At 35.7% G+C, this 23,224-nt stretch overlaps 1 protein-coding gene across 1 annotated transcript in view; it reads left to right on the top strand.

Moving 5' to 3' along the window:
- DPYD (dihydropyrimidine dehydrogenase) overlaps positions 1-23,224 on the top strand; it is an 820,949-nt gene that overhangs the window by 213,054 nt on the left and 584,671 nt on the right. Inside the window, exon 5 of the mRNA XM_060090168.1 lies at positions 6,582-6,743. Within this exon, the coding sequence (XP_059946151.1) occupies positions 6,582-6,743 (162 nt within the window). The remainder of the gene's footprint in view (positions 1-6,581; positions 6,744-23,224) is intronic.

Below are 23,224 nucleotides of genomic sequence, written 5' to 3'. Positions count from 1 at the left end.
GAAGACTAAAATACTTGTGACTGATTGAATAACGTGAAGAAACCAGTTGAAGTGGTTGTGTATTTTCTAGAAGGAGACTGCTGGGTTGTCTTTAAAGTACCCTTCTAAATTTAAATTTTATAGCCTTTACTTTTAGAAAGGTTTAAGAGCTCACAGAATAGGAGTCAAAACTCTAGTTTAGAAGGAGGGCTCAAGAAATCTTCCCACTTACTATGAGAGAAATAATTGATATTGATCTTGACGTTCTTGATGGGAAGAGTTGAGGAAGTGTTTCCTTTCTAACAGGTTTCTGAATGTCTTTGACTCTGAGTACCCAGAACTCTACACATGGAGTTATCTACTGTTTCTTCAAAATTATTTGTAAGAGGTCAATTGCAAAGGTGACTTCTGAATAGTTGCTTAATGTTGGCTTAGCCCATTTTCAAAACCATGTTTCTATATTCTGTGATATATGCCAATGCTTTCCGTTTTTTAGGTTTAACTTGTTTCTTCTTCAAATTCCCTGTATTTCTACTCCCTTTCTGAGAATTTCCACATCATCTATACAGTAGTCTTCCTACTTAGTCCCTTAGTACTGGCACCCTTCTATTAAAAAACTTCAATTAAATACCAAACCTTTAAGTTGACAGTGAAGATTCTCCATAATTTGGTCCAAACATATTTTCCAAATATATCTCCTAATAATCATTTCCTAAGTGGATGAATGAACTATTCTAGCCAAACTGCCAAGTCATTACGCCAAGACATATTTTGAACTTTTCTGATTATTTACTCATTTCAATCTACAATGACTGTATGGCATTCCCTCTCATCTCTTAGGTCTGTCACCTCCAGAGTCATTTTGAATGCCACCAATTTAAAAACTGATTCTAAACCTTAGCCTGAAATGACTTCTTACTCCGATAGCAAATCATTTTGATATCAGGGAACGTAAATTTGCCTTTAAAAAAATTGTCATGGTGATTTTTGTAATTTAAGAAACATTCAGTAATTCTTATTAATTTAAAAAAATTTTATAGCCTCCTATGATTTTATTTTGATGTAAGGGTTACACTTGGAGTTATGAGAGTGCTGAAGAATTACTAGACAGTTTTATTGTCAATGATAGGCTATGATAGATCAGGCCCTAGTAAGTTTGACAGCAGTAGCATATTGTGAGCCATAAGTGTAATTTTAAATGTTTTATTTGTTGCATTAAAAAATATGTATCTCTTTCTCTTCTTCTGTCATTATTTAATGTGCTGTCTTGAAACTAATTTGGGGCTCATAAAACAATCAGTATTCTTGTGGAAAGATCCTTAGGTGTTTAAGTAGATTATATTCTTTCTGCATTTTTTTTCCTCAAATATCCTTTAAAGTTATCTGCAATTGACATTTTTTGCTATGATACTCTTTTTATATTATAAAAACTTCTAATTATGCAATAGGATTTTTTAGTCAGTGAGTCAGTAAATATTTGTTAATCAGTCATGTCAGATGTTCCTGATGTGTCAAGTAAGATGAGGAAAGAATACTGACAATGACTGAGATTTTCTCGGCAGTGATTAACTGCTTGCTTAATTGCAGGTGCTGAGTTAGTGGATCAATGGGTTTAAGTAGGAACTAAAGAAGTTTGCTTAGGAGTAGACCAATTAATTTTAAGTTCGTAACTGTTCATTATGAACAGTTCGTTTCATGTTTACTACTATTAGGCAAAATTATCCAAAGCCAGACCAACGACCAATGAGACGTCTGTATTTGTTTACCATTATCATACTAAAGCATTTTGTAAGTAAATACAAGGTGACACCTAAGTATTATTTAATTTTTAGGAAAAAGAACTATTAATTTGTAACATTAATTAAAATTTTAGACTGCAAGTTTACATCTTTACTTTTAGATTTGTGTACAGTAGAGATGCAAATTATTTCCATTCAGTAGGAAATATAACTCCAAAAGTGATGTTTTATTGCCTTCTAGGATATTGTCCAGTTTTGCATCTAATTTAGCAGTCTTATTCAAATATCCCTTTATAAAAAAATTTTATTTTCTACAAGAATGATTTTTTTATTGCCTTACACATTGCCTATATAATTCCCAGTTCTGTAAGTGTACTTTTTAAAATAACAGCTTTATTGAGATATAATTCATATCCCATACAATTTGCCAATGTAAAGTGCACAGTTAAGTGATGGTGAATAAATTTGCAGAGTTACAATCGTTACCACAATCAAATTGAGCATATTTTTATCATCCCAAAATGAAACTGTATACCCATTTGCAGCTGTTTTCCATTTCGTTTCAGACCCCCAGTCATAGGCAATTATCAATCTGCTTTGTCTCTTTAGTTTTGCCTATTCTACATATTTTCTATAAATGGAATCATATAATATGTAGGCTTTTGTGAATGGCTTCTTTCACTTAGCATAATATTTTCAAAGTTCAGCCATGTCGTAGCATTTATCATTACTTCATTTTTTTTATTGCCAAATAACATCAATTATATGGATATACAACATTTTTTTTTAGCCTTTCATCAGTTGATGGCCAGTTGAGTTGTTTTCATTTTAGCCATTAGGAATAATACTGCTATGGACATTAGTGTACAAAGTTTTGCATAGATATATGTTGTGAATTTTCTTGGGTGTACACTGAAGAGTTAAATTGCTGAATCTCATGGTAACTTTACTTTTAAAATTTATGAGGAACTGCTAAACTATTTTTTAAAGCAGCCACATCATTTTCCAATCCCATCAGTAGCCTATGAGAGTTCCAATTTCTTCACATCCCTGCCAACACTTTTCACTGTATGTCTTTTCAACTATAGCCCACTAAGCAGGTGAGAAGTGATATTTCACTGTCATTTTGGCTAGCATTTCTCTGATAGATGATGTTGAATGTCATTTCTTATGCTTGTTGGCCATTTGTATGTTTCTGGAGAAATGTTTATACTAATACTTTGCTCGTTTTAATTGGCTATTTGTTTGTTATTAGTGAGTTGTAGATATTCTTCACATTCAAGATGCAAATTTCTTATTATGTATGGATTTCTCCTGTTCTGGTTTTCTTTTAACTTTTCTGGTGGCGTCCTTTTAATTTTGATGAAATCCAATTAATCTATATTTTTGCTGTTGCTTGTGCATTGTTGTCATATCTAAAAACCATTGCCTAATCCAAGGTCATGAAGATTTGCTCCTGTGTTGTCTTCTAAGAGTTTTATAAATTTAGCTCTAAAATATAGATCTGTCATCCATTTTTAGTTAACTTTTATGTACGGTGTAAGGTAGAGTTTCAGCTTAATTCTTTGGCATGTGGAATTTGGTTATTACAGTATCACTTGTTGAAGAGAATGTTCTTTACCTATTGAATTGTCTTGGAACCCTTTTAAAAATCAGTTGAACATATTGGGTTGGCCAAAAAGTCATTCGGCTTCCAAATGTACTGAAGAAACATTTACATGTGTCAGTTGTGACTGTTGGTTTCTAAGAAAACCAATACTCCATTGAGCAATACTCCATTGTATACTATATCTTCTTTATCCATTCATCCGTTGATGGACATCTGGGTTGCCTCCACATCCCGGCTTTTGTAAATAATGCTGCTATGAACATGGGGTGCATGTAACCCTTCAAATTAGTGTTTTCGTTTTCTTCAGATATATGCCCAGGAGTGGAATGGCTGAACCACATGGTAGTTCTGTTTTTGGTTTTTTGAAGAACCTCCATACTGTTTTCCACAGTGGCTACACCAATTAACATTACCACCAACATTGCACAATGATTTCCTTTTCCCAGACAGAGGTTTGAGTGCCTGAAATAAGGTGGTAAGCACAGAAATGGAGTGGAGAGACAGATCTGAGAATAAGAGAAATATTGTTAAACCACCATGAATGCTGTTAAAACCATGCATTTAGATCTATTTTAAAATGTTTTACTGTTATGGAATGTCAGTTTGATTCTTTTTTAACAGATTACAATATTCTAATTATATTTTTATTGTTTTATCTATTTTGTGTGTCTTTTTAGACTGAATTTTTATTAAAATTAATTTAAAGTTTTCATCTGCTAACTTTACTTTCTGGATCACCTGTGGGTCTGCTTCATTTATTTATTTGGTTTTCTGATTATCAGGGATTTAATTCTGTCTTTTCTTATGCCTAGAAATTTTTTATTTAGTGCTGGACATCTTATATAAGATGATTGGTGTTAAAACTTAAATAAAGACCTAGTAAAGTTCTAGGAATGTAGTAAAGAGTCAATAAATAGTAAAGATGATTGTTGTTGTTTATTATCATCAGTATTTTATATAGGAATTTGTATTTATCATTGAAGTTAGTTATGGAAGCAATGTATGTGTTTTTGAAGACCTTCAAAGTACTTTAAACAAAAGCCAAAAGAAAAATAAATGCATTTGTTTCATATTGTTAAATACATTCTACCATCTCTTTTTTAAAAAGTATTTTTAGAGCATTTTTATATTTATTAAAAAATTGTGAAGATGGTACAGAGAATTTCCATACAAAGTTTCACCTACTATTAACATCTAACATTGTATAGCACATTTATTACAATTAATGAAACATTATTAATATATTATTATTAACTAAACTTTATAGTTTCTTCAGATTTCCTCTGTTTTCACCTTATGCCCTTTTTCTGATCCAGGATCCTGTCCAAAATAACAGATTACATTTAGTTGTCACATCTCCTTAGGGACCTCTTGATTGTTACAGTTTCTCAAAATTTTCCTTATTTTTGACAAAATACTTGACAGCTTTGAGGAATACTGGTCAGGCCCAATAATTTAATTTTCATTAGATGAAAACATGCTTCTGAAATATTCAACTTATTATTTAGTAAATGATGATGTAGTCGTATAATTTATGAAAAAGTCGGGTTCCAAAAATAATTTTTTTAACATCTTTATTGGAGTATAATTGCTTTACAGTGTTGTAACAAAGTGAATCAGCTATATGCATAGGTATATCTCCATATCCCCTCCCTCTTGCATCTCCCTCCCACCCTCCTTATCCCACCCCTCTAGGTGGTCACAAGGCACGGAACTGATCTCCCTGTGCTCTGCAGCTGCTTCCCGCTAGCTATCTATTTTACATTTGGTAGTGTATATATGTCAATGTTACTCTCTCACTTGGTCGCAGCTTACCCTTCCCCCTCCCCATGTCCTCAAGTCCATTCTCTACGTCTGTGTCTTTATTCCTGTCCTGCCCCGAGGTTCATCAAAACAATTTTTTTTTTTTTTTAGATTCCATATATATGTGTTAGCATACAGTATTTGTTTTTCTCTTTCTGACTTCACTCTGTATGACAGACTCTACGTCCATCCACCTCACTACAAATAACTCAATTTCATTTCTTTTTCTGGCTGAGTAATTAATATTCCATTGTATACATGTGCCACATCTTCTTTATCCATTCATCTGTCGATGGACACTTAATGTTGCTTCCATGTCCTGGCTATTGTAAATAGTGCTGCAATGAACATTGTGGTACATGACTCATGTTTTTCTCAGGATATATGCCCAGTAGTGGGATTGCTGGGTCATATGGCAATTCTCTTTTAGTCCAAAAATCATTTTTTAAAGATTTTTTTAAAAATCAATTATTTATTTATTTATTCATGGCTGCATTGGGTCTTCATTGCTGCCCGCAGGCTTTCTCTAGTTGCGGCGAGTGGGGGCTACTCTTTGTTGTGGTGCGTGGGCTTCTCATTGTGGTGGCTTCTCATGTTGCGGAGTACAGGCTCTAGGCGCATGGTCTTCAGTTGTTGTGGCTCACGGGCTCTAGAGCACAGGCTCAGTAGTTGTGGCGCACAGGCTTAGTTGCTCCGCGGCATGTGGGATCTTACCGGACCAGGGATCGAACCCGTGTCCCCTGCATTGGCAGGCGGATTCTTCACCACTGCACCACCAGGGAAGTCCCCAAAAATTCTTAATGAAATGTAAAGGATTCTAAGCTAATCTATAATAGTCAAATGTGTGGAAGGAAGTGATTAAGGATGAACTTGTTAAGGTTTGGTCCTGTATAATGAGTTTCGTCTGCATATTTGGTTAATAGGATGTTACTGAAGGACGATAGTCAACAAAGAGTGTCACAGTACATAGTATCCATGGACAGGCCAGATGAAATGAAGGGAAATAGAGCCCTGGTTGCTTTTAATTTAGTTAAATGGAGGATAACCTGGATAACCTGAGCATAATCTTTTTTTTTTTTCTTAAGATTTAGATTTTAAGCTTGTTCAAGCAATCTTCTTAAATAACCTTTGTTAAAACTGTAAAGAAATATTTATAGCAGGATAGAGTTAGATGCCTTGTTAAAGAAAAATAGTTACAGAACATTCATATTTTAAATTTCGAATACCAAAATTATTCATTTATTAATATGATGTATATTGAATACTCCTATATATTACTTTGCCAATAATTGATTTATAGCTTCTGATGGTAAACAGTATTATAACCTCTGCATCTTATACATATCTTGATTTTCAATCCAATAATCTAATAGAAAAAAATAGGTCATAATTTGAATGTTTAAAAGGTACATTGTTACGTAAGAAAATTTTATTTTATTTTATTTTTGCAGAACTATTATGGAGCTGCTAAGATGATTTTTTCTGATAACCCACTTGGTCTGACCTGTGGAATGGTATGTCCAACTTCTGATCTTTGTGTAGGTGGATGCAATTTATATGCCACTGAAGAGGGACCAATTAATATTGGTGGATTGCAACAGTTTGCTACTGAGGTATGTAAGATGTATACATTGTTCTCCTCCCCCCAAAGCACAAAAATCTTAAAATAACTTTAATTCTTGATGCTTTGTTGATATCCAATATTTTTAGTGTGATATACAGGTAAAGTGAAAGTGTTTTTTGCCATAAATAGTATTTTTATTCAACAACTTGGCTTCAAAAATGAAGTTTTCTAAAACCATATGTCAAATTAATTGTAATCCCAGAAGGTTATTAAAATACTTTCACTGAAAGTTATATAAAGTGGAGGATCTGAAAATGGGATATATTCATTAACTTTACATTGGAATGTGGCTAGGAGCCCCCATTATGAAAAGACTATCTTGCTTAACTGATTCTTTTTCCAGAAATTGTCTTTAATCTTTACAGCTTGAAATAATGCATCAGTATTCTTCTGTAATATTTTTTGAGTAGTAGAGGTTGTAGAATTATCAAACACCCTGAAACTGAATACTGTTCTTTAACATTAGCTTTTGTGAATTTATGGATTAAAAGCCGGTGTGTTATTTGGATGCAAATTTATAATGAAGTAATATGAAAACATTTTGTCCCTATTTATCCTGTAAGTTTGTGCCATGTCTTTCTCTTTTAATGAATCCTTTTTAAATGACTTTGATTCTCTGGGACATCTTATTCTCTCTGGGGTGTCCTTTTTGGAGTCAACTAACAGGTCAATTCCCATGTATCATTTAAATGACCAGCTTATATGGAGGTTCCAGTAAAATTTTCTAATCCTTGGTGTCCAGTTGGCTAGAATACCAAATTAAATGCCTGTCAGCACTAGATTTTTAGTTAATGACTTCCCTGTCTGATATTGTCAACTTAAATGCAATATATTCTTTCTTTTTAGGACCCTTCCCATAGTATCCCTCAAACTTAAATCTCACTTTGCTTTTAGTAATAAATCAGGGTTATTCCCTTCCTGCTTTCTGACAGGTTAATTCTAAGGAAGGGCTCCTGGGAATGAGAAAATAGAAACAATTTGTGGTTGTGAGTTGTTGCAATAAATTCTTGGATTTAATTTCTTTTCCTACCAAATTCAAAATTGCATTAGGCTTACCTGACCAGTGCAAGGTATGATCTTTACAACCTGAGAAAATCCTTAGTTGATGGAGAAGATTCACTTGAATTCTTCCACATTTTTCTTTGGGAACTCATTGCCTCTTAATTAAAACAGGGCAAGCTTGCAAGGATGTATTAAGTAAAAGGTCACATAATATGTATATGAACTAACACTGCATTTCAAAACAAAATGAGTTAAAATAATTTTGTTAGTTTGTCAGTGACCTGACAACAGAGAGGGCGAAGGCGAAAGGGGGAGAGCGATAAGGAAAGGGGGGTAGAGAGAGAGAGAGCGCGGGAGAGAGGAAACAGAGAGAGGGAAACACCATTCTTCTGAGAACTCTCACTTGGTTTTAATGAGGTTACTACCACTGCTTTCCAAAGCAGTCTGTTTATTTAAGACATAGCATAGATTAGAATGGCATTAAACTTATTTTGAGTGACTCATGGAATTTAGATAGGAATGTATCTTATTACATTCCATTTTTACTTTGTATTACTGTGGCTTCAAATATATCTATCAAATCATAAATAAAAATCTCACAGTGGAACTATATAGAAAAGCTTTCCATTCATTTTTTTTTTAAGTTGACTACTTAGGGCAAGTTATTTTAGAGAGTTCTGTGAAAGGGTTGTTTACTTAAATTTACCCAGCTGTCAAAGTTGTGAAGGTAAGCAGAAACAGACTCACAGATATAGAAAACAAACTTGTGGTTACCAAAGGAGAGAGGGATTGGGGGGGACAAATTAGGGGTATGGAATTAACAGATACAAACCACTATGTATAAAATAGATAAGCAGCAAGGATATACTATATAGCACGGGGAATTACACTCATTATCTTGTAATAACCTAAAATGGAGTACAATCTACAAAATACTGAATCACTATGCTGTACACCTGAAACTAACACTAAATCAACTGTACTTCAATTTAAAAAATAAGCAAAATACAATGAACTAATTGACTTCTAGTGAAAAGAAAAAGTATAAGTATTTTAAATAATATTAAAATAAAAATATTAAATGATTAAATTATAAATAACAGTATACAAAATACTATTATTCTTTCAAACTACTAAACTACTGACATGAATACTTATGTCAAAGTGGAACATGATGCAAATAATTTCATGTTTTGGTTGTTTGATAAAACAATGATTGATTTTTGACCTTTAAAGAAATATAAATCTATTTTTCAGTCAAATTAAGCAAAGGTTAGGAAAGCAGAGTAAAATAGTATGATATTTTTCAAAATTGTTTTTCCTATAACTTATAAGTGATTTTTAAAATACCAACTCTGTAGTCTGCCATTATCATTTAAATCCATACCTTACACCTTTCCATCTGAACATGGGCATATGATTTGGAGGGACTGTGGTAGAAAAGGAATAAATCACACAAAGGATAGCATGAGGAGAATCAGGAGGCCAGCTACTCAGCTACTTTCTTTCTGTTCTGTATTGTCAGTCCTTTGCTGTCCTCACATCTGCGGTGACCTTGCTTCATACACTTTTGTGTGCTTGTGGGACAAACAGGCTACAGGGTTATTCCAAATCTCTCTTAGAGCCAGTTTTTCCTAGTTCAGTTAGGTATAATAATAGTGCTTCAACAAAACAATTTTGGAAATAATAGTTTGCTGTGCATTTTCTTATCAATTTCATCAGGGTCTTAAAAATTTCTCTACACAAATGTAACACTTGAAAATTTTATTTTAAAATGTGTTTGATCATTTAGTTGAATTTTTAAGAAATCATATATTTATCACATTTAATAAACCAACTAGACTCTCATTACCTCTCAATTTTAACTGATGAATTGTTGCAAAAGGATAATGAAATGAGAATGCACCTTTCTACTCATTTCTAAAGTTTGAAAAACAACTATAAGTAGATAATTAGCTGCATGTCAAATCACTTCCCTTTTACTGATGTTAGAGAGTTTTAGAGACAATTTAGAAAAATTAAAATTGAAAGTCCAAGGTTCTAAATTTTGACTCTAAATCTTAAAGTGAATGAGGTTCAGAGGATTAGTATTTAAGATTGCTGCCTCAATTATGAATTTTTAGGAATACATTAGTTTATGAAATTGGTATCTAAAAACAGTATCTGTTTTTCCCAGTAAATGTTTTATGAGATTATTTTAATACCCATTAAATATACTGTTTTGTGTGGCATATACTTCTTGACACTGTACTTTTAGTTTACTTTTCAAATTTTCAGCTAAGAATGGAACTGACAAATGGAATTCCAGACTAAATCAGGTGACTCACTGAGAACAGAATTACTCTTTAGATTTTTCTCTAATTGTATCTCTCAGCAGGTTTTTTATATCACCTCTCATTTGTAATACCCAGTTCTTAGCCCACCATCATATACTATTTATGTACCATCATATACTATTTATATACATCATATACTATTTGTATTTATTTCTATGTTTTATTGAGTAGGCACAGTTGAAATCAAATTGACCTGTGCTTATAATATAGTAAAAAAATACACTGATATAATTCAAACAGCCAGGTATTATGAGGCTACATTAAGTAACCTAGTAAAATTACTTAAATGACTTCAATATTTATATTTTGTTAAATGCTGCAATAAATGCTTTAAAGAATTGTGAATGAAGAAGGAACATGATTACTTGAGTTAGTGATTATTTTAATAGGACAAATATTATTTCTACCATATCTTCATCTTAAACATGGAGTCACTGAAAGCCTTAAACTTTTGCCTTCTACAGGTATATTGGAGGAGAATATAGACACACATACACTAATAAATAATAGAGTATTGCTTGTCCTCTCTCAAATAATGTTTTTTTGTGATGCATCCCATCTATCAAATAGATAAGTAGAGATGAATAAAAAATTTAGATGCAGTCCACATATTAAAATCAATTATTAAGAAAAAGTGCATAAACTGAAATGTGAGATTGGATATACTCTGTGTGTTATGTCGATTGCTTTATAAATCAGTTAATAAAACAAATGACCGAGATACTTTGGAGAGTGAATGAGAACACTATTAATAATTAATTCAGGGCAACAGAAACAAACCAGGACTATACCAGAAAAACTGGCTTGTATAAACACCCAGTGTATTAAGCTCCCACTAGGTAAGGATTCAGTTAATCAAACAAACATTGATTGAACATTGATTAGAATTAAGTGTTGTTGTAGGCTGCTTCTACATACTACATGTCCTGAGAAACATTGTAGTTTCTCAGGAAATAATACAAACCAACAATGAAATTTCATAACAAACTTAATAAGGCATATGCATTTACATTAGCATCTTTGGACTAATAATCCAACCTTCATTATTATTATTTTTTTTGTTAAATTGTTTATTTGAGATTTTTCTTGTTTTTGAGGTAGGCTTGTATAGCTATAAGCTTCCTTCTTAGAACTGCTTTTGCTGTATCCTATAAGGTTTTGGATCGTCGTGTTTTCATTGTCATTTATCTCTAGGTATTTTTTGATTTCCTCTTTGATTTCTTCAGTGATCTCTTGGTTATTTAGTAACGTTTAGCCTCCATGTGTTTGTGTTTTTTACGTTTCTTCCCCTGTAATTGATTTCTAATCTCATAGCGTTGTGGTCAGAAAAGATGCTTGATATGATTTCAATTTTCTTAAATTTACTGAGGCTTGATTTGTGACCCAAGATATGATTTATCCTGGAGACTATTCTGTGTGCACTTGAGAAGAAAGTGTAATCTGCTGTTTTTGGATGGAATGTCCTATAAATATCAATTAAATCTACCTGGTCTATCATGTCATTTAAAGCTTCTGTTTCCTTATTTATTTTCATTTTGGATGATCTGTCCATTGGTGTACATGAGGTGTTAAAGTCCCCCACTATTATTGTGTTACTGTAGATTTCCTCTTTTATATCTGTTAGCAGTTGCCTTATGTATTGAGGTACTCGTATGTTGGGTGCATATATATTTATAATTGTTATATCTTCTTCTTGGAATGATCCCTTGATCATTATGTCGTGTCCTTCCTTGTCTCTTGTAGCATTCTTTATTTTAAAGTCTATGTTATCTGATATGGGTATTGCTACTCCAGCTTTCTTTTGATTTCCGTTTGCATGGAGTATCTTTTTCCATCCCCTCACTTTCAGTCTGTTATGTGTCCCTAGTTTTGAAGTGGGTCTCTTGTAGACAGCACATATATGGGTCTTGTTTTTGTATCCATTCAGCAAGCCTGTGCCTTTTGGTTGGAGCATTTAATCCATTCACGTTTAAGGTAATTATTGATATGTATGTTCCTATGACCATTTTCTTAATTGTTTTGGGTTTGTTTTTGTAAGTCCTTTTCTTCTCTTGTGTCTCCCACTTAGAGAAGTTCCTTTAGTATTTGTTGTAGAGCTGGTTTGGTGGTGCTGAATTCTCTTAGCTTTTGCTTGTCTGTAAAGCTTTTGATTTCTCCATTGAATCTGAATGAGGTCCTTGCTGGGTAGAGTAATCTTGGTTGTAGGTTCTTCCCTTTCATCACTTTAAGTATATCATGCCACTCCCTTCTGGTTTGTAGAGTTTCTGCTGAGAAATCAGCTTTTAACCTTATGGGAGTTCCCTTGTATGTTATTTGTCATTTTTCCCTTGCTGATTTCAATAATTTTTCTTTGTCTTTAATTTTTGCCAGTTTGATTACTATGTGTCTCACCGTGTTTCTCCTTGGGTTTATCCTGTATGGGACTCTCTGCACTTCCTGGACTTGGGTGGCTATTTCCTTTCTCATGTTAGGGAAGTTTTTGACTATAATCTCTTGAAATATTTTCTCGGGTCCTTTCTCTCCCTCTTCTCCTTCTGGGACCCCTATAATGTGAATGTTGTTGCGTTTAATGTTGTCCCAGAGGTCTCTTAGGCCGTCTTCATTTCTTTTCATTCTTTTTTCTTTATTCTGTTCTGCAGCAGTGAATTCCACCGTTCTGTCTTCCAGGTCACTTATCCGTTCTTCTGCCTCAGTTATTCTGCTATTGATTCCTTCTAGTGTAGTTTTCATTTCAGTTATTTTATTATTTGTCTCTGTTTGTTTGTTCTTTAATTCTTCTAGGTCTTCGTTAAACATTTCTTGCATCTTCTCAATCTTTGCCTCCATTCTTTTTTTTTTTTTTTTTTTTTTTTACAAATTTAATCAGTTATACATATACATATGTTCCCATATCCCCTCCCTTTTGCGTCTCCCTCCCACCCTCCCTATCCCACCCCTCCAGGCGGTCACAAAGAACCAAGCTGATCTCCCTGTGCTATGCGGCTGCTTCCCACTAGCTATCTACCTTACGTTTGGTAGTGTATATATGTCCATGCTGCTCTTTCACTTTGTCACAGCTTACCCTTCCCCCTCCCCATATCCTCAAGTCCATGCTCTAGTAGGTCTGTGTCTTTATTCCCGTCTTACCCCTATGTTCTTCATGACATTTTTTTTTCTTAAATTCCATATATATGTGTCAGCATACAGTATTTGTCTTTCTCTTTCTGACTTACTTCACTCTGTATGACAGACTCTAGGTCCATCCACCTCATTACAAATAGCTCAATTTCATTTCTTTTTATGGCTGAGTAATATTCCATTGTATATATGTGCCACATCTTCTTTACCCATTCATCCGATGATGGACACTTAGGTTGTTTCCATCTCCGGGCTATTGTAAATAGGGCTGCTATGAACATTTTGGTACATGTCTCTTTTTGAATTATGGTTTTCTCAGGGTATATGCCCAGTAGTGGGATTGCTGGGTCATATGGTAGTTCTATTTGTAGTTTTTTAAGGAACCTCCATACCATTCTCCATAGTGGCTGTACCAATTCACATTCCCACCAGCAGTGCAAGAGTGTTCCCTTTTTTCCACACCCTCTCCAGCATTTATTGTTTCTAGATTTTTTGATGATGGCCATTCTGACTGGTGTGAGATGATATCTCATTGTAGTTTTGATTTGCATTTCTCTAATGAGTAAAGATGTTGAGCATCCTTTCATGTGTTTGTTGGCAGTCTGTATATCTTCTGTGGAGAAATGTCTATTTAGGTCTTCGGCCCATTTTTGGATTGGGTTGTTTGTTTTTTTGCTATTGAGCTGCATGAGCTGCTTATAAATTTTGGAGATTAATCCTTTGTCAGTTGCTTCATTTGCAAATATTTTCTCCCATTCTGAGGGTTGTCTTTTCGTCTTGTTTATGGTTTCCTTTGCTGTGCAAAAGCTTTGAAGTTTCATTAGGTCCCATGTGTTTATTTTTGTCTTTATTTCCATTTCTCTAGGAGGTGGGTCAAAAAAGATCTTGCTGTGATTTATGTCATAGAGTGTTCTGCCTATGTTTTCCTCTAGGAGTTTGATAGTGTCTGGCCTTACATTTAGGTCTTTAATCCATTTTGAGCTTTTTTTTGTGTATGGTGTTAGGGAGTGATCTAATCTCATACTTTTACATGTCCCTGTCCAGTTTTCCCAGCACCACTTATTGAAGAGACTGTCCTTTCTCCACTGTACATTCCTGCCTCCTTTATCAAAGATAAGGTGACCATATGTCCGTGGGTTTATCTCTGGGCTTTCTATCCTGTTCCATTGATCTATCTTTCTGTTTTTGTGCCAGTACCATACTGTCTTGATTACTGTAGCTTTGTAGTATAGTCTGAAGTCAGGGAGCCTGATTCCTCCAGCTCCATTTTTAGTTCTCAAGATTGCTTTGGCTATTCGGGGTCTTTTGTGTTTCCATACAAATTGTGAAATTTTTTGTTCTAGTTCTGTGAAAAATGCCATTGGTAGTTTGATAGGGATTGCATTGAATCTGTAGATTGCTTTGGGTAGTAGAGTCATTTTCACAATGTTGATTCTTCCAATCCAAGAACATGGTACATCTCTCCATCTATTTGTATCATCTTTAATTTCTTTCATCAGTGTCTTATAATTTTCTGCATACAGGTCTTTTGTCTCCTTAGGTAGGTTTATTCCTAGATATTTCATTCTTTTTGTTGCAATGGTAAATGGGAGTGTTTCCTTGACTTCACTTTCAGATTTTTCATCATTAGTATATAGGAATGCCAGAGATTTCTGTGCATTAATTTTGTATCCTGCAACTTTACCAAATTCATTGATTAGCTCTAGTAGTTTTCTGTTAGCATCTTTAGGATTCTCTATGTATAGTATCATGTCATCTGCAAACAGTGACAGCTTTACTTCTTCTTTTCCGATTTGGATTCCTTTTATTTCCTTTTCTTCTCTGATTGCTGTGGCTAAAACTTCCAAAACTAGGTTGAATAAGAGTGGTGAGAGTGGGCAACCTTGTCTTGTTCCTGATCTTAGTGGAAATGGTTTCAGTTTTTCACCATTGAGGACGATGCTGGCTGTGGGTTTGTCATATATGGCCTTTATTATGTTGAGGAAAGTTCCCTCTATGCCTACTTTCTGCAGGGTTTTTATCATAAATGGGTGTTGAATTTTGTCGAAAGCTTTCTCTGCATCTATTGAGATGATTATATGGTTTTTCTCCTTCAACTTGTTAATATGGTGTATCACATTGACTGATTTGCGTATGTTGAAGAATCCTTGCATTCCTGGAATAAACCCCACTTGATCATGGTGTATGATCCTTTTAATGTGCTGTTGGATTCTGTTTGCTAGTATTTTGTTGAGGATTTTTGCATCTATGTTCATCAGTGATATTGGCCTGTAGTTTTCTTTCTTTGTGACATCCTTGTCTGGTTTTGGTATCAAGGTGATGGTGGCCTCATAGAATGAGTTTGGGAGTGTTCCTCCGTCTGCTATATTTTGGAAGAGTTTCAGAAGGATAGGTGTTAGCTCTTCTCTAAATGCTTGATAGAATTCGCCTGTGAAGCCATCTGGTCCTGGGCTTTTGTTTGTTGGAAGATTTTTTATCACAGTTTCAATTTCAGTGCTTGTGATTGGTCTGTTCATATTTTCTATTTCTTCCTGATTCAGTCTTGGCAGGTTGTGCATTTCTAAGAATTTGTCCATTTCTTCCAGGTTGTCCATTTTATTGGCATAGAGTTGCTTATAGTAATCTCTCATGATCTTTTGTATTTCTGCAGTGTCAGTTGTTACTTCTCCTTTTTCATTTCTAATTCTATTGATTTGAGTCTTCTCCCTTTTTTTCTTGATGAGTCTGGCTAATGGTTTATCAATTTTGTTTATCTTCTCGAAGAACCAGCTTTTAGTTTTATTGATCTTTGCTATCGTTTCCTTCATTTCTTTTTCATTTATTTCTGATCTGATTTTTATGATTTCTTTCCTTCTGCTAACTTTGGGATGTTTTTGTTCTTCTTTCTCTAATTGCTTTAGGTGCAAGGTTAGGTTGTTTATTCGAGATGTTTCCTGTTTCTTAAGGTGGGATTGTATTGCTATAAACTTCCCTCTTAGAACTGCTTTTGCTGCATCCCATAGGTTTTGGGTCGTCGTGTCTCCATTGTCATTTGTTTCTAGGTATTTTTTAATTTCCTCTTTGATTTCTTCAGTGATCACTTCGTTATTAAGTAGTGTATTGTTTAGCCTCCATGTGTTTTTATGTTTTACAGCTCTTTTCCTGTAATTGATATCTAGTCTCATAGCATTGTGGTTGGAAAAGATACTTGATACAATTTCAATTTTCTTAAATTTACCAAGGCTTGATTTGTGACCCAAGATATGATCTATCCTGGAGAATGTTCCATGAGCACTTGAGAAAAATGTGTATTCTGTTGTTTTTGGATGGAATGTCCTGTAAATATCAATTAAGTCCATCTTGTTTAATGTATCATTTAAAGCTTGTGTTTCCTTATTTATTTTCATTTTGGATGACCTGTCCATTGGTGAAAGTGGGGTGTTAAAGTCCCCTACTATGATTGTGTTACTGTCGATTTCTCCTTTTATGGCTGTTAATATTTCCCTTATGTATTGGGGTGCTCCTATGTTTGATGCATAAATATTTACAATTGTTATATCTTCTTCTTGGATTGATCCCTTGATCATTATGTAGTGTCCTTCTTTGTCTCTTCTAGTAGTCTTTATTTTAAAGTCTATTTTGTCTGATATGAGAATTGCTACTCCAGCTTTCTTTTGGTTTCCATTTGCATGGAATATCTTTTTCCATCCCCTTACTTTCAGTCTGTATGTGTCTCTAGGTCTGAAGTGGGTCTCTTGTAGACAGCATATATATGGGTCTTGTTTTTGTATCCATTCAGCCAGTCTGTGTCTTTTGGTGGGAGCATTTAGTCCATTTACATTTAAGGTAATTATTGATATGTATGTTCCTATTCCCATTTTCTTAATTGTTTTGGGTTCGTTATTGTAGTTCTTTTCCTTCTGTTGTGTTTCTTGCCTAGAGAAGTTCCTTTAGCATTTGTTGTAAAGCTGGTTTGGTGGTGCTGAACTCTCTCAGCTTTTGCTTGTCTGTAAAGGTTTTAATTTCTCCATCAAATCTGAATGAGATCCTTGCTGGGTAGAGTAATCTTGGTTGCAGGTTTTTCTCCTTCATCACTTTAATTATGTCCTGCCACTCCCTTCTGGCTTGTAGAGTTTTTGCTGAGAGATCAGCTGTTATCCTGATGGGGATTCCCTTGTGTGTTATTTGTTGTTTTTGCCTTCCTGCTTTTAATATGATTTCTTTGTGTTTAATTTTTGACAGTTTGATTAATATGTGTCTTGGTGTATTTCTCCTTGGATTTATTCTGTATGGGACTCTCTGTGCCTCCTGGACTTGATTAACTATTTCCTTTCCCATATTAGGGAAGTTTTCAACTATAATCTCTTCAAATATTTTCTCAGTCCCTTTCTTTTTCTCTTCTTCTTCTGGAACCCCTATAATTCGAATGTTGGTGCGTTTAATGTTGTCCCAGAGGTCTCTGAGACTGTCCTCTGTTCTTTTCATTCTTTTTTCTTTATTTTGCTCTGCAGCAGTTATTTCCACTATTTTATCTTCCACCTCACTTATCCGTTCTTCTGCCTCAGTTATTCTGCTATTGATCCCATCTAGAGTATTTTTTATTTCATTTATTGTGTTTTTAATCGATGCTTGATTCATCTTTAGTTCTTCTAGGTCCTTGTTAACTGTTTCTTGCATTTTGTCTATTCTATTTCCAAGATTTTGGATCATCTTTACCATCATTATTCTGAATTCTTTTTCAGGTAGACTGCCTATTACCTCTTCATTTGTTAGGTCTGGTGGGTTTTTATCTTGCTCCTTCTCCTGCTGTGTGTTTTTCTGTCTTCTCATTTTGCTTATGTTACTGTGTTTGGGGTCTCCTTTTTGCAGGCTGCAGGTTCGTAGTTCCCGTTGTTTTTGGTGTCTGTCCCCAGTGGCTAAGGTTGGTTTAGTGGGTTGTGTAGGCTTCTTGGTGGAGGGGACTACTGCCTGTGTTCTGGTGGATGAGGCTGTGTCTTGTCTTTCTGGTGGGCAGGTCCACGTCTGGGGGTGTGTTTTGGGGTGTCTGCGGACTTTTTATGATTTTAGGCCACCTCTCTGCTAATGGGTGGCGTTGTGTTCCTGTCTTGCTAGTTGTTTGGCATAGGGTGTCCAGCACTGTAGCTTGCTGGTCGTTGAGTGAAGCTGGGTGCTGGAGATCTCTGGAAGATTTTCGCCGTTTGATATTATATGGAGCTGGGAGGTCTCTTGTGGACCAGTGTCCTGAAGTTGGCTCTCCCACCTCAGAGGCACAGCACTGACTCCTGGCTCCTCAATTTGGGATGATTTGTTGTCTATTCATGTATTCCACAGATGCAGGGTACATGAAGTTGATTGTGGAGCTTTAATCCGCTGCTTCTGAGGCTGCTGGGAGAGGTTTCCCTTTCTCTTCTTTGTTCTCACAGCTCCTGGGTCTCAGCTTTGGATTTGGCCCCGCCTCTGCATGTAGGTCGCCGGAGGGCGTCTGTTCCTCACTCAGACAGGACAGGGTTAAAGGAGCAGCCTCTTCGGGGGCTCTGGCTCACTCAGGCCGGGCGGGAGGGAGGGGCACGGAGTGCGGGGCGAGCCTGCAGCGGCAGAGGTTGGCGTGACGTTGCACCAGCCCGAGGCGCGCCGTGCGTTCTCTCAGGGAAGCTGCCCCTGGATCCCGGGACCCCGGCAGTGGCAGGTTGCACAGGCTCCCGGAAGGGCGATGTGGACAGTGACCTGCGCTCGCACACAGGCTTCTTGGCGGCAGCAGCAGCAGCCCCAGCGTCCCACGCCCGTCTCTGGGCTCCGCGCTTTCAGCCGCGACTCGCGCCCGTCTCTGGAGCTCCTTTACGCGGCGCTCTTAATCCCCTCTCCTCGCGCACCAGGAAACCAAGAGGGAAGAAAAAGTCTCCTGCCTCTTCGGCAGCTCCAGAGTTTTCCCGGACTCCCTCCCGGCTAGCTGTGGCACATTAGCCCCCTTCAGGCTGAGTTCTCGCCGCCAGCCCCAGTCCTCTCGCTGCGCTCTGACCGAAGCCTGAGCCTCAGCTCCAGCGCCGCCCTCCACGGCGGGGGAGCAGACAAGCCTCTCGGGCTGGTGAGTGCCGCTCGGCACCGCTCCTCTGTGCGGGAATCTCTCCGCTTTGCCCTACCCAGGTATGTGGGGAGTTTCTTGCCTTTTGGGAGGTCTGGGGTCTTCTGCCAGCGTTCAGTAGGTGTTCTGTAGGAGTTGTTCCACGTGTAGCTGTATTTCTGGTGTATCTGTGGGGAGGAAGGTGATCTCCGCGTCTTACTCTTCCGCCATCTTACCCGGAAATCCTGCCTCCATTCTTTTTCCGAGGTCCTGGATCATCTTCACTATCATTATTCTGAATTCGTTTTCTGGAAGGTTGCCTATCTCCACTTCACTCAGTTGTTTTTTGGGGGTTTTATCTTGTTCCTCTATCTGGTACTTAGCCCTCTGCCTTTTCATCTTTTCTGTCTTTCTGTGAATGTGGTTTTTGTTCCACAGGCTGCAGGATTGTAGTTCTTCTTGTGTCTGCTGTCTCCCCTCTCTAATCTTCATTAATTTTTGATATTTGGTTTTGGAGGTGATTAGACCTTAGTACAAAGGATAGGGATCAGGTAGGGGGAAATTGTAGCATCATAATACTCCATATTTGCATAGCACTTCAATGCTTTTTTATAGTATCTCACTTTAAAATGTTGAAAAACAACCATTAAGACATGTAAACTAGCCAATGGTTTTCCCATTTTGGGCATGAGGAAACCAAGGATCAAAATGATTAGAAAATCATAGTTTGTTAAACAAACTCCTTTAGCCCTGGACAATGTTAGGTACTTTACTTAGAACTTGACTGATACTCAAAATAACCCTCTAGGTAAATGTTATAACCCTCATTTTTTTGTATGAGTAACAAGAGGCTTACACAAGTTCACATGTAATAAAAGGCAGATCCAGAGTACAAAGCATCTAATTCCCATTATTTCACAAACTGTCACTTGTCCTGCCTAATGTTATAAGTCACTGATACAAAGTCAATGTAAACTTGGGTTTTCTGGCTGCAAGCTCACAGTGTTACACCTTGTTGACTCAGCCACAAATACCTCAGTCACTGTACCTTACAACTCACAAACTGAGGTCACTGTACCTCATTTTCTGTTAGATATGAAGCAACTATATTAAAGTAGGTTGTGTAAGACCAACACATATGGCTTAGTCATTTTCTTTATTTATATATGTTACCAGTAAGCTTTTGTTTTTTCTTTTCTTCTTGGCATTGAAGGATTATTATATAGCCAGTATTCAGGTTTCATGGGGCCTGAGATGATAAACTTTGGGTTCCTTCTTTGAAGAATTACACAAAAGTACTGCTACAAATTTAAATGCAGGGCCTTGGAAGGGACTCGTGCAATTGAGAGCTCTGAAGTTTAAGCTTTTACCTAAAGTTTTATATTAATTAGGAAAACCTAAGCATCATTTTGTGATAACTGGTCTATAAGTAATTTTAAGAATGAGTCTAACACATTTATGATACAGTTTGGCAAACTGCTCAATAAGATCTGTTAGTTCATGTGTATAATCTAAGATATATTACCATGATAATGGATAATAACCAGTATTTATGGATAATAACCAATATTTATGGCTAATGCCTTTTGCAGTTCATCTATAAATAGAATATGGATTAGCGATAGTTGTTAGATTTGATGACATCTCACACTTGCCTTATTGTCCCAAACTTGTATCATCTTTGAATAAAATTTCTCCATACTACGCCTATTTGAAAACAGTGTTATCAGTAGTTTGTGAATACTGTTCATAGACAAGAAAAAGCGTATTTCTGAGAGAAATAAGACGTACATGAAAGATATGCATTAAAGAGTAATAAAATCAGTTTGTATCAATAAAATCAAGAGGGCTGCTCTTGGGGATGCAAACACAAGTAATGTCTGTACAGGCTTGATTTATGTCTCTCCTTTTGGTCTTAATGCAATGATTAATAGAAAGGAATAATGTCTTGATAAAGATTTCGGTAAATATTTGACATTCTTTTCCAAAAATCTTTAGAAATCTAGTAAACATACTCAGTGTGGGGTTGGGGGGTGAGATGAATTTGGAGATTAGAATTGACATATATACACTCTTGATACTATGTATAAAATAGATAACTAATGAGAACCTACTATATAGCACAGGAACTCTATGCAGTGCTCTGTGGTGACCTTAATGGGAAGGAAATCCAAAAAAGAGGGGATATATGTATACATATAGCTGATTCAATTTGCTCTACAGTAGAAACTAACACAACATTGTAAAGCAACTATCTTCCAAAAAAATTTAAAAAAAATACTCAGTGCTGGCACAATGATGAATAATTAAACCTGCAGGATGGATAAATTGTTAGATGATTTTCATCACAACATTTTAGTTTGTCTTAAAACTACATATTAGTATCTGGAGTTTTAACACATAAAAATACGTTCAGAGATTTGGGGCAATAACATTGAAATTTACTGAAATCACATGTTTATTAAGATTTGCTATTAATGTTTTTTGAACTTGTTTTTTATAAGTTCAAATATATATACTCTTGGAGGCACCTTACAGTGTAGAAGGGTGGACTTTCATTCGTTTGAATCCTAACAACTTAAAAATATGTATTTTTTTCGCAAATATATTTGATGAGTAGTAGTATAAATTAGTACAAAGCAGTAATAGTGTATCAGCATGAATCACTTGTAAGAGCCGTTATGCTGGGAGTTAAAATTTAAATACCCATTTGCTCCAAAGTGTAACTATAAATGAAATATAATAAGCACACAAGAAAAGTTAATAGCTGAACTAAAAAGGAAGATAAATACCTTTTGGGGCCAGAAATGGTACAGAAATATTCAACAGTAGACAGGGGACTTGGGCCACTGTCTGCTAGGCTCTGCATAAGCAAACAATCAGAGGCTGCTGGGGAGTTTGACTGGTGTGGGATAATAAGTACCAAAAACATTATGCATTGTAGAGGACTGGATTTACCTAACCCTGGTAGAAAGTGTTTTAAAAAATAGGTGCAGGGCTAGGACTTATATGAAGCTACAAAGATAAGCAATGAGAGCTGTGCCCCAGTGTTTTGGGCATGTGCCTAGTGGCCCAGTAACTTGCTTCTGTGTTATCTCTAAATATCACCTGGGGACTGGAGCCCTGAGCTTCCAGTTAGAGACCTGGTTCTGCAGTGGGGTAGAGGGAGAGGAGTGATGCTGGGTGGAGGTCATGATGTACTGTACATAAGAAGCAAGAGAGTAAGTGCAAAGACAGAAAACTTTCTCTCAGAATAAGTCTGGAACAGAAAGTTCAAAGCCACACTAAAAAAGCTAATGCTGCCAGTGATAATCAAAAGACTCAACCTATAGATGATTTTATCCTAATGAAGCCAAATACTACCATAATCAGGCCTTTAAAATAAACAGACAGAAAATAATATCCATAAAAATAACGTAAAATTATGAAAAAAAACAATGAATTTGGTATGAAAAATAGTTGATTGGAAATATTCACTGTAATAAAAATACGAGTAAAAAGTTAAATTTAGAAGTGGAATAGAAAGAGATTGGTGAAGAGCAGCCTAAAGGCAGTTATGGTAGAGAATTTTCCAAAAGAAAGGAAAGATGTAAGCCCCTCTATTAGACGCACAATTATAATATTGTGAAATACCAAAGATCTCAAAAGAAGCAGCTTCCAGAAAAAGAGAAAACAGATTACTTTAAAACCAAACAACGTTTAGACTGACCCCAGACTTTTCATCAGCATCCATAGATGTTAGAAGCCAAGAACACTTTTTTTTAAAGAACTAAGATAAAGAACTGTATTTCTCCCTTAACAATACAAGCATGAGTAAAGATATTTTAAGCATTTAAAATCTAAGGTGACTTATTACTCACCTTGTTATAAGAACTGCTAAAAGTTATTCTTCAGCATGACTGAAACAAACTTGGAATGAAAGAGAGATGTAAGAAATGATGGTGAGCAAATAAACCAGAAAAATAAGGTGGTAAATAA

Source organism: Mesoplodon densirostris, chromosome 2, assembly GCF_025265405.1.
Source record: "Mesoplodon densirostris isolate mMesDen1 chromosome 2, mMesDen1 primary haplotype, whole genome shotgun sequence".
NCBI classification, from domain to species: Eukaryota; Metazoa; Chordata; class Mammalia; order Artiodactyla; family Ziphiidae; genus Mesoplodon; species Mesoplodon densirostris.
This window is presented reverse-complemented; position numbering and strand designations above follow the sequence as displayed.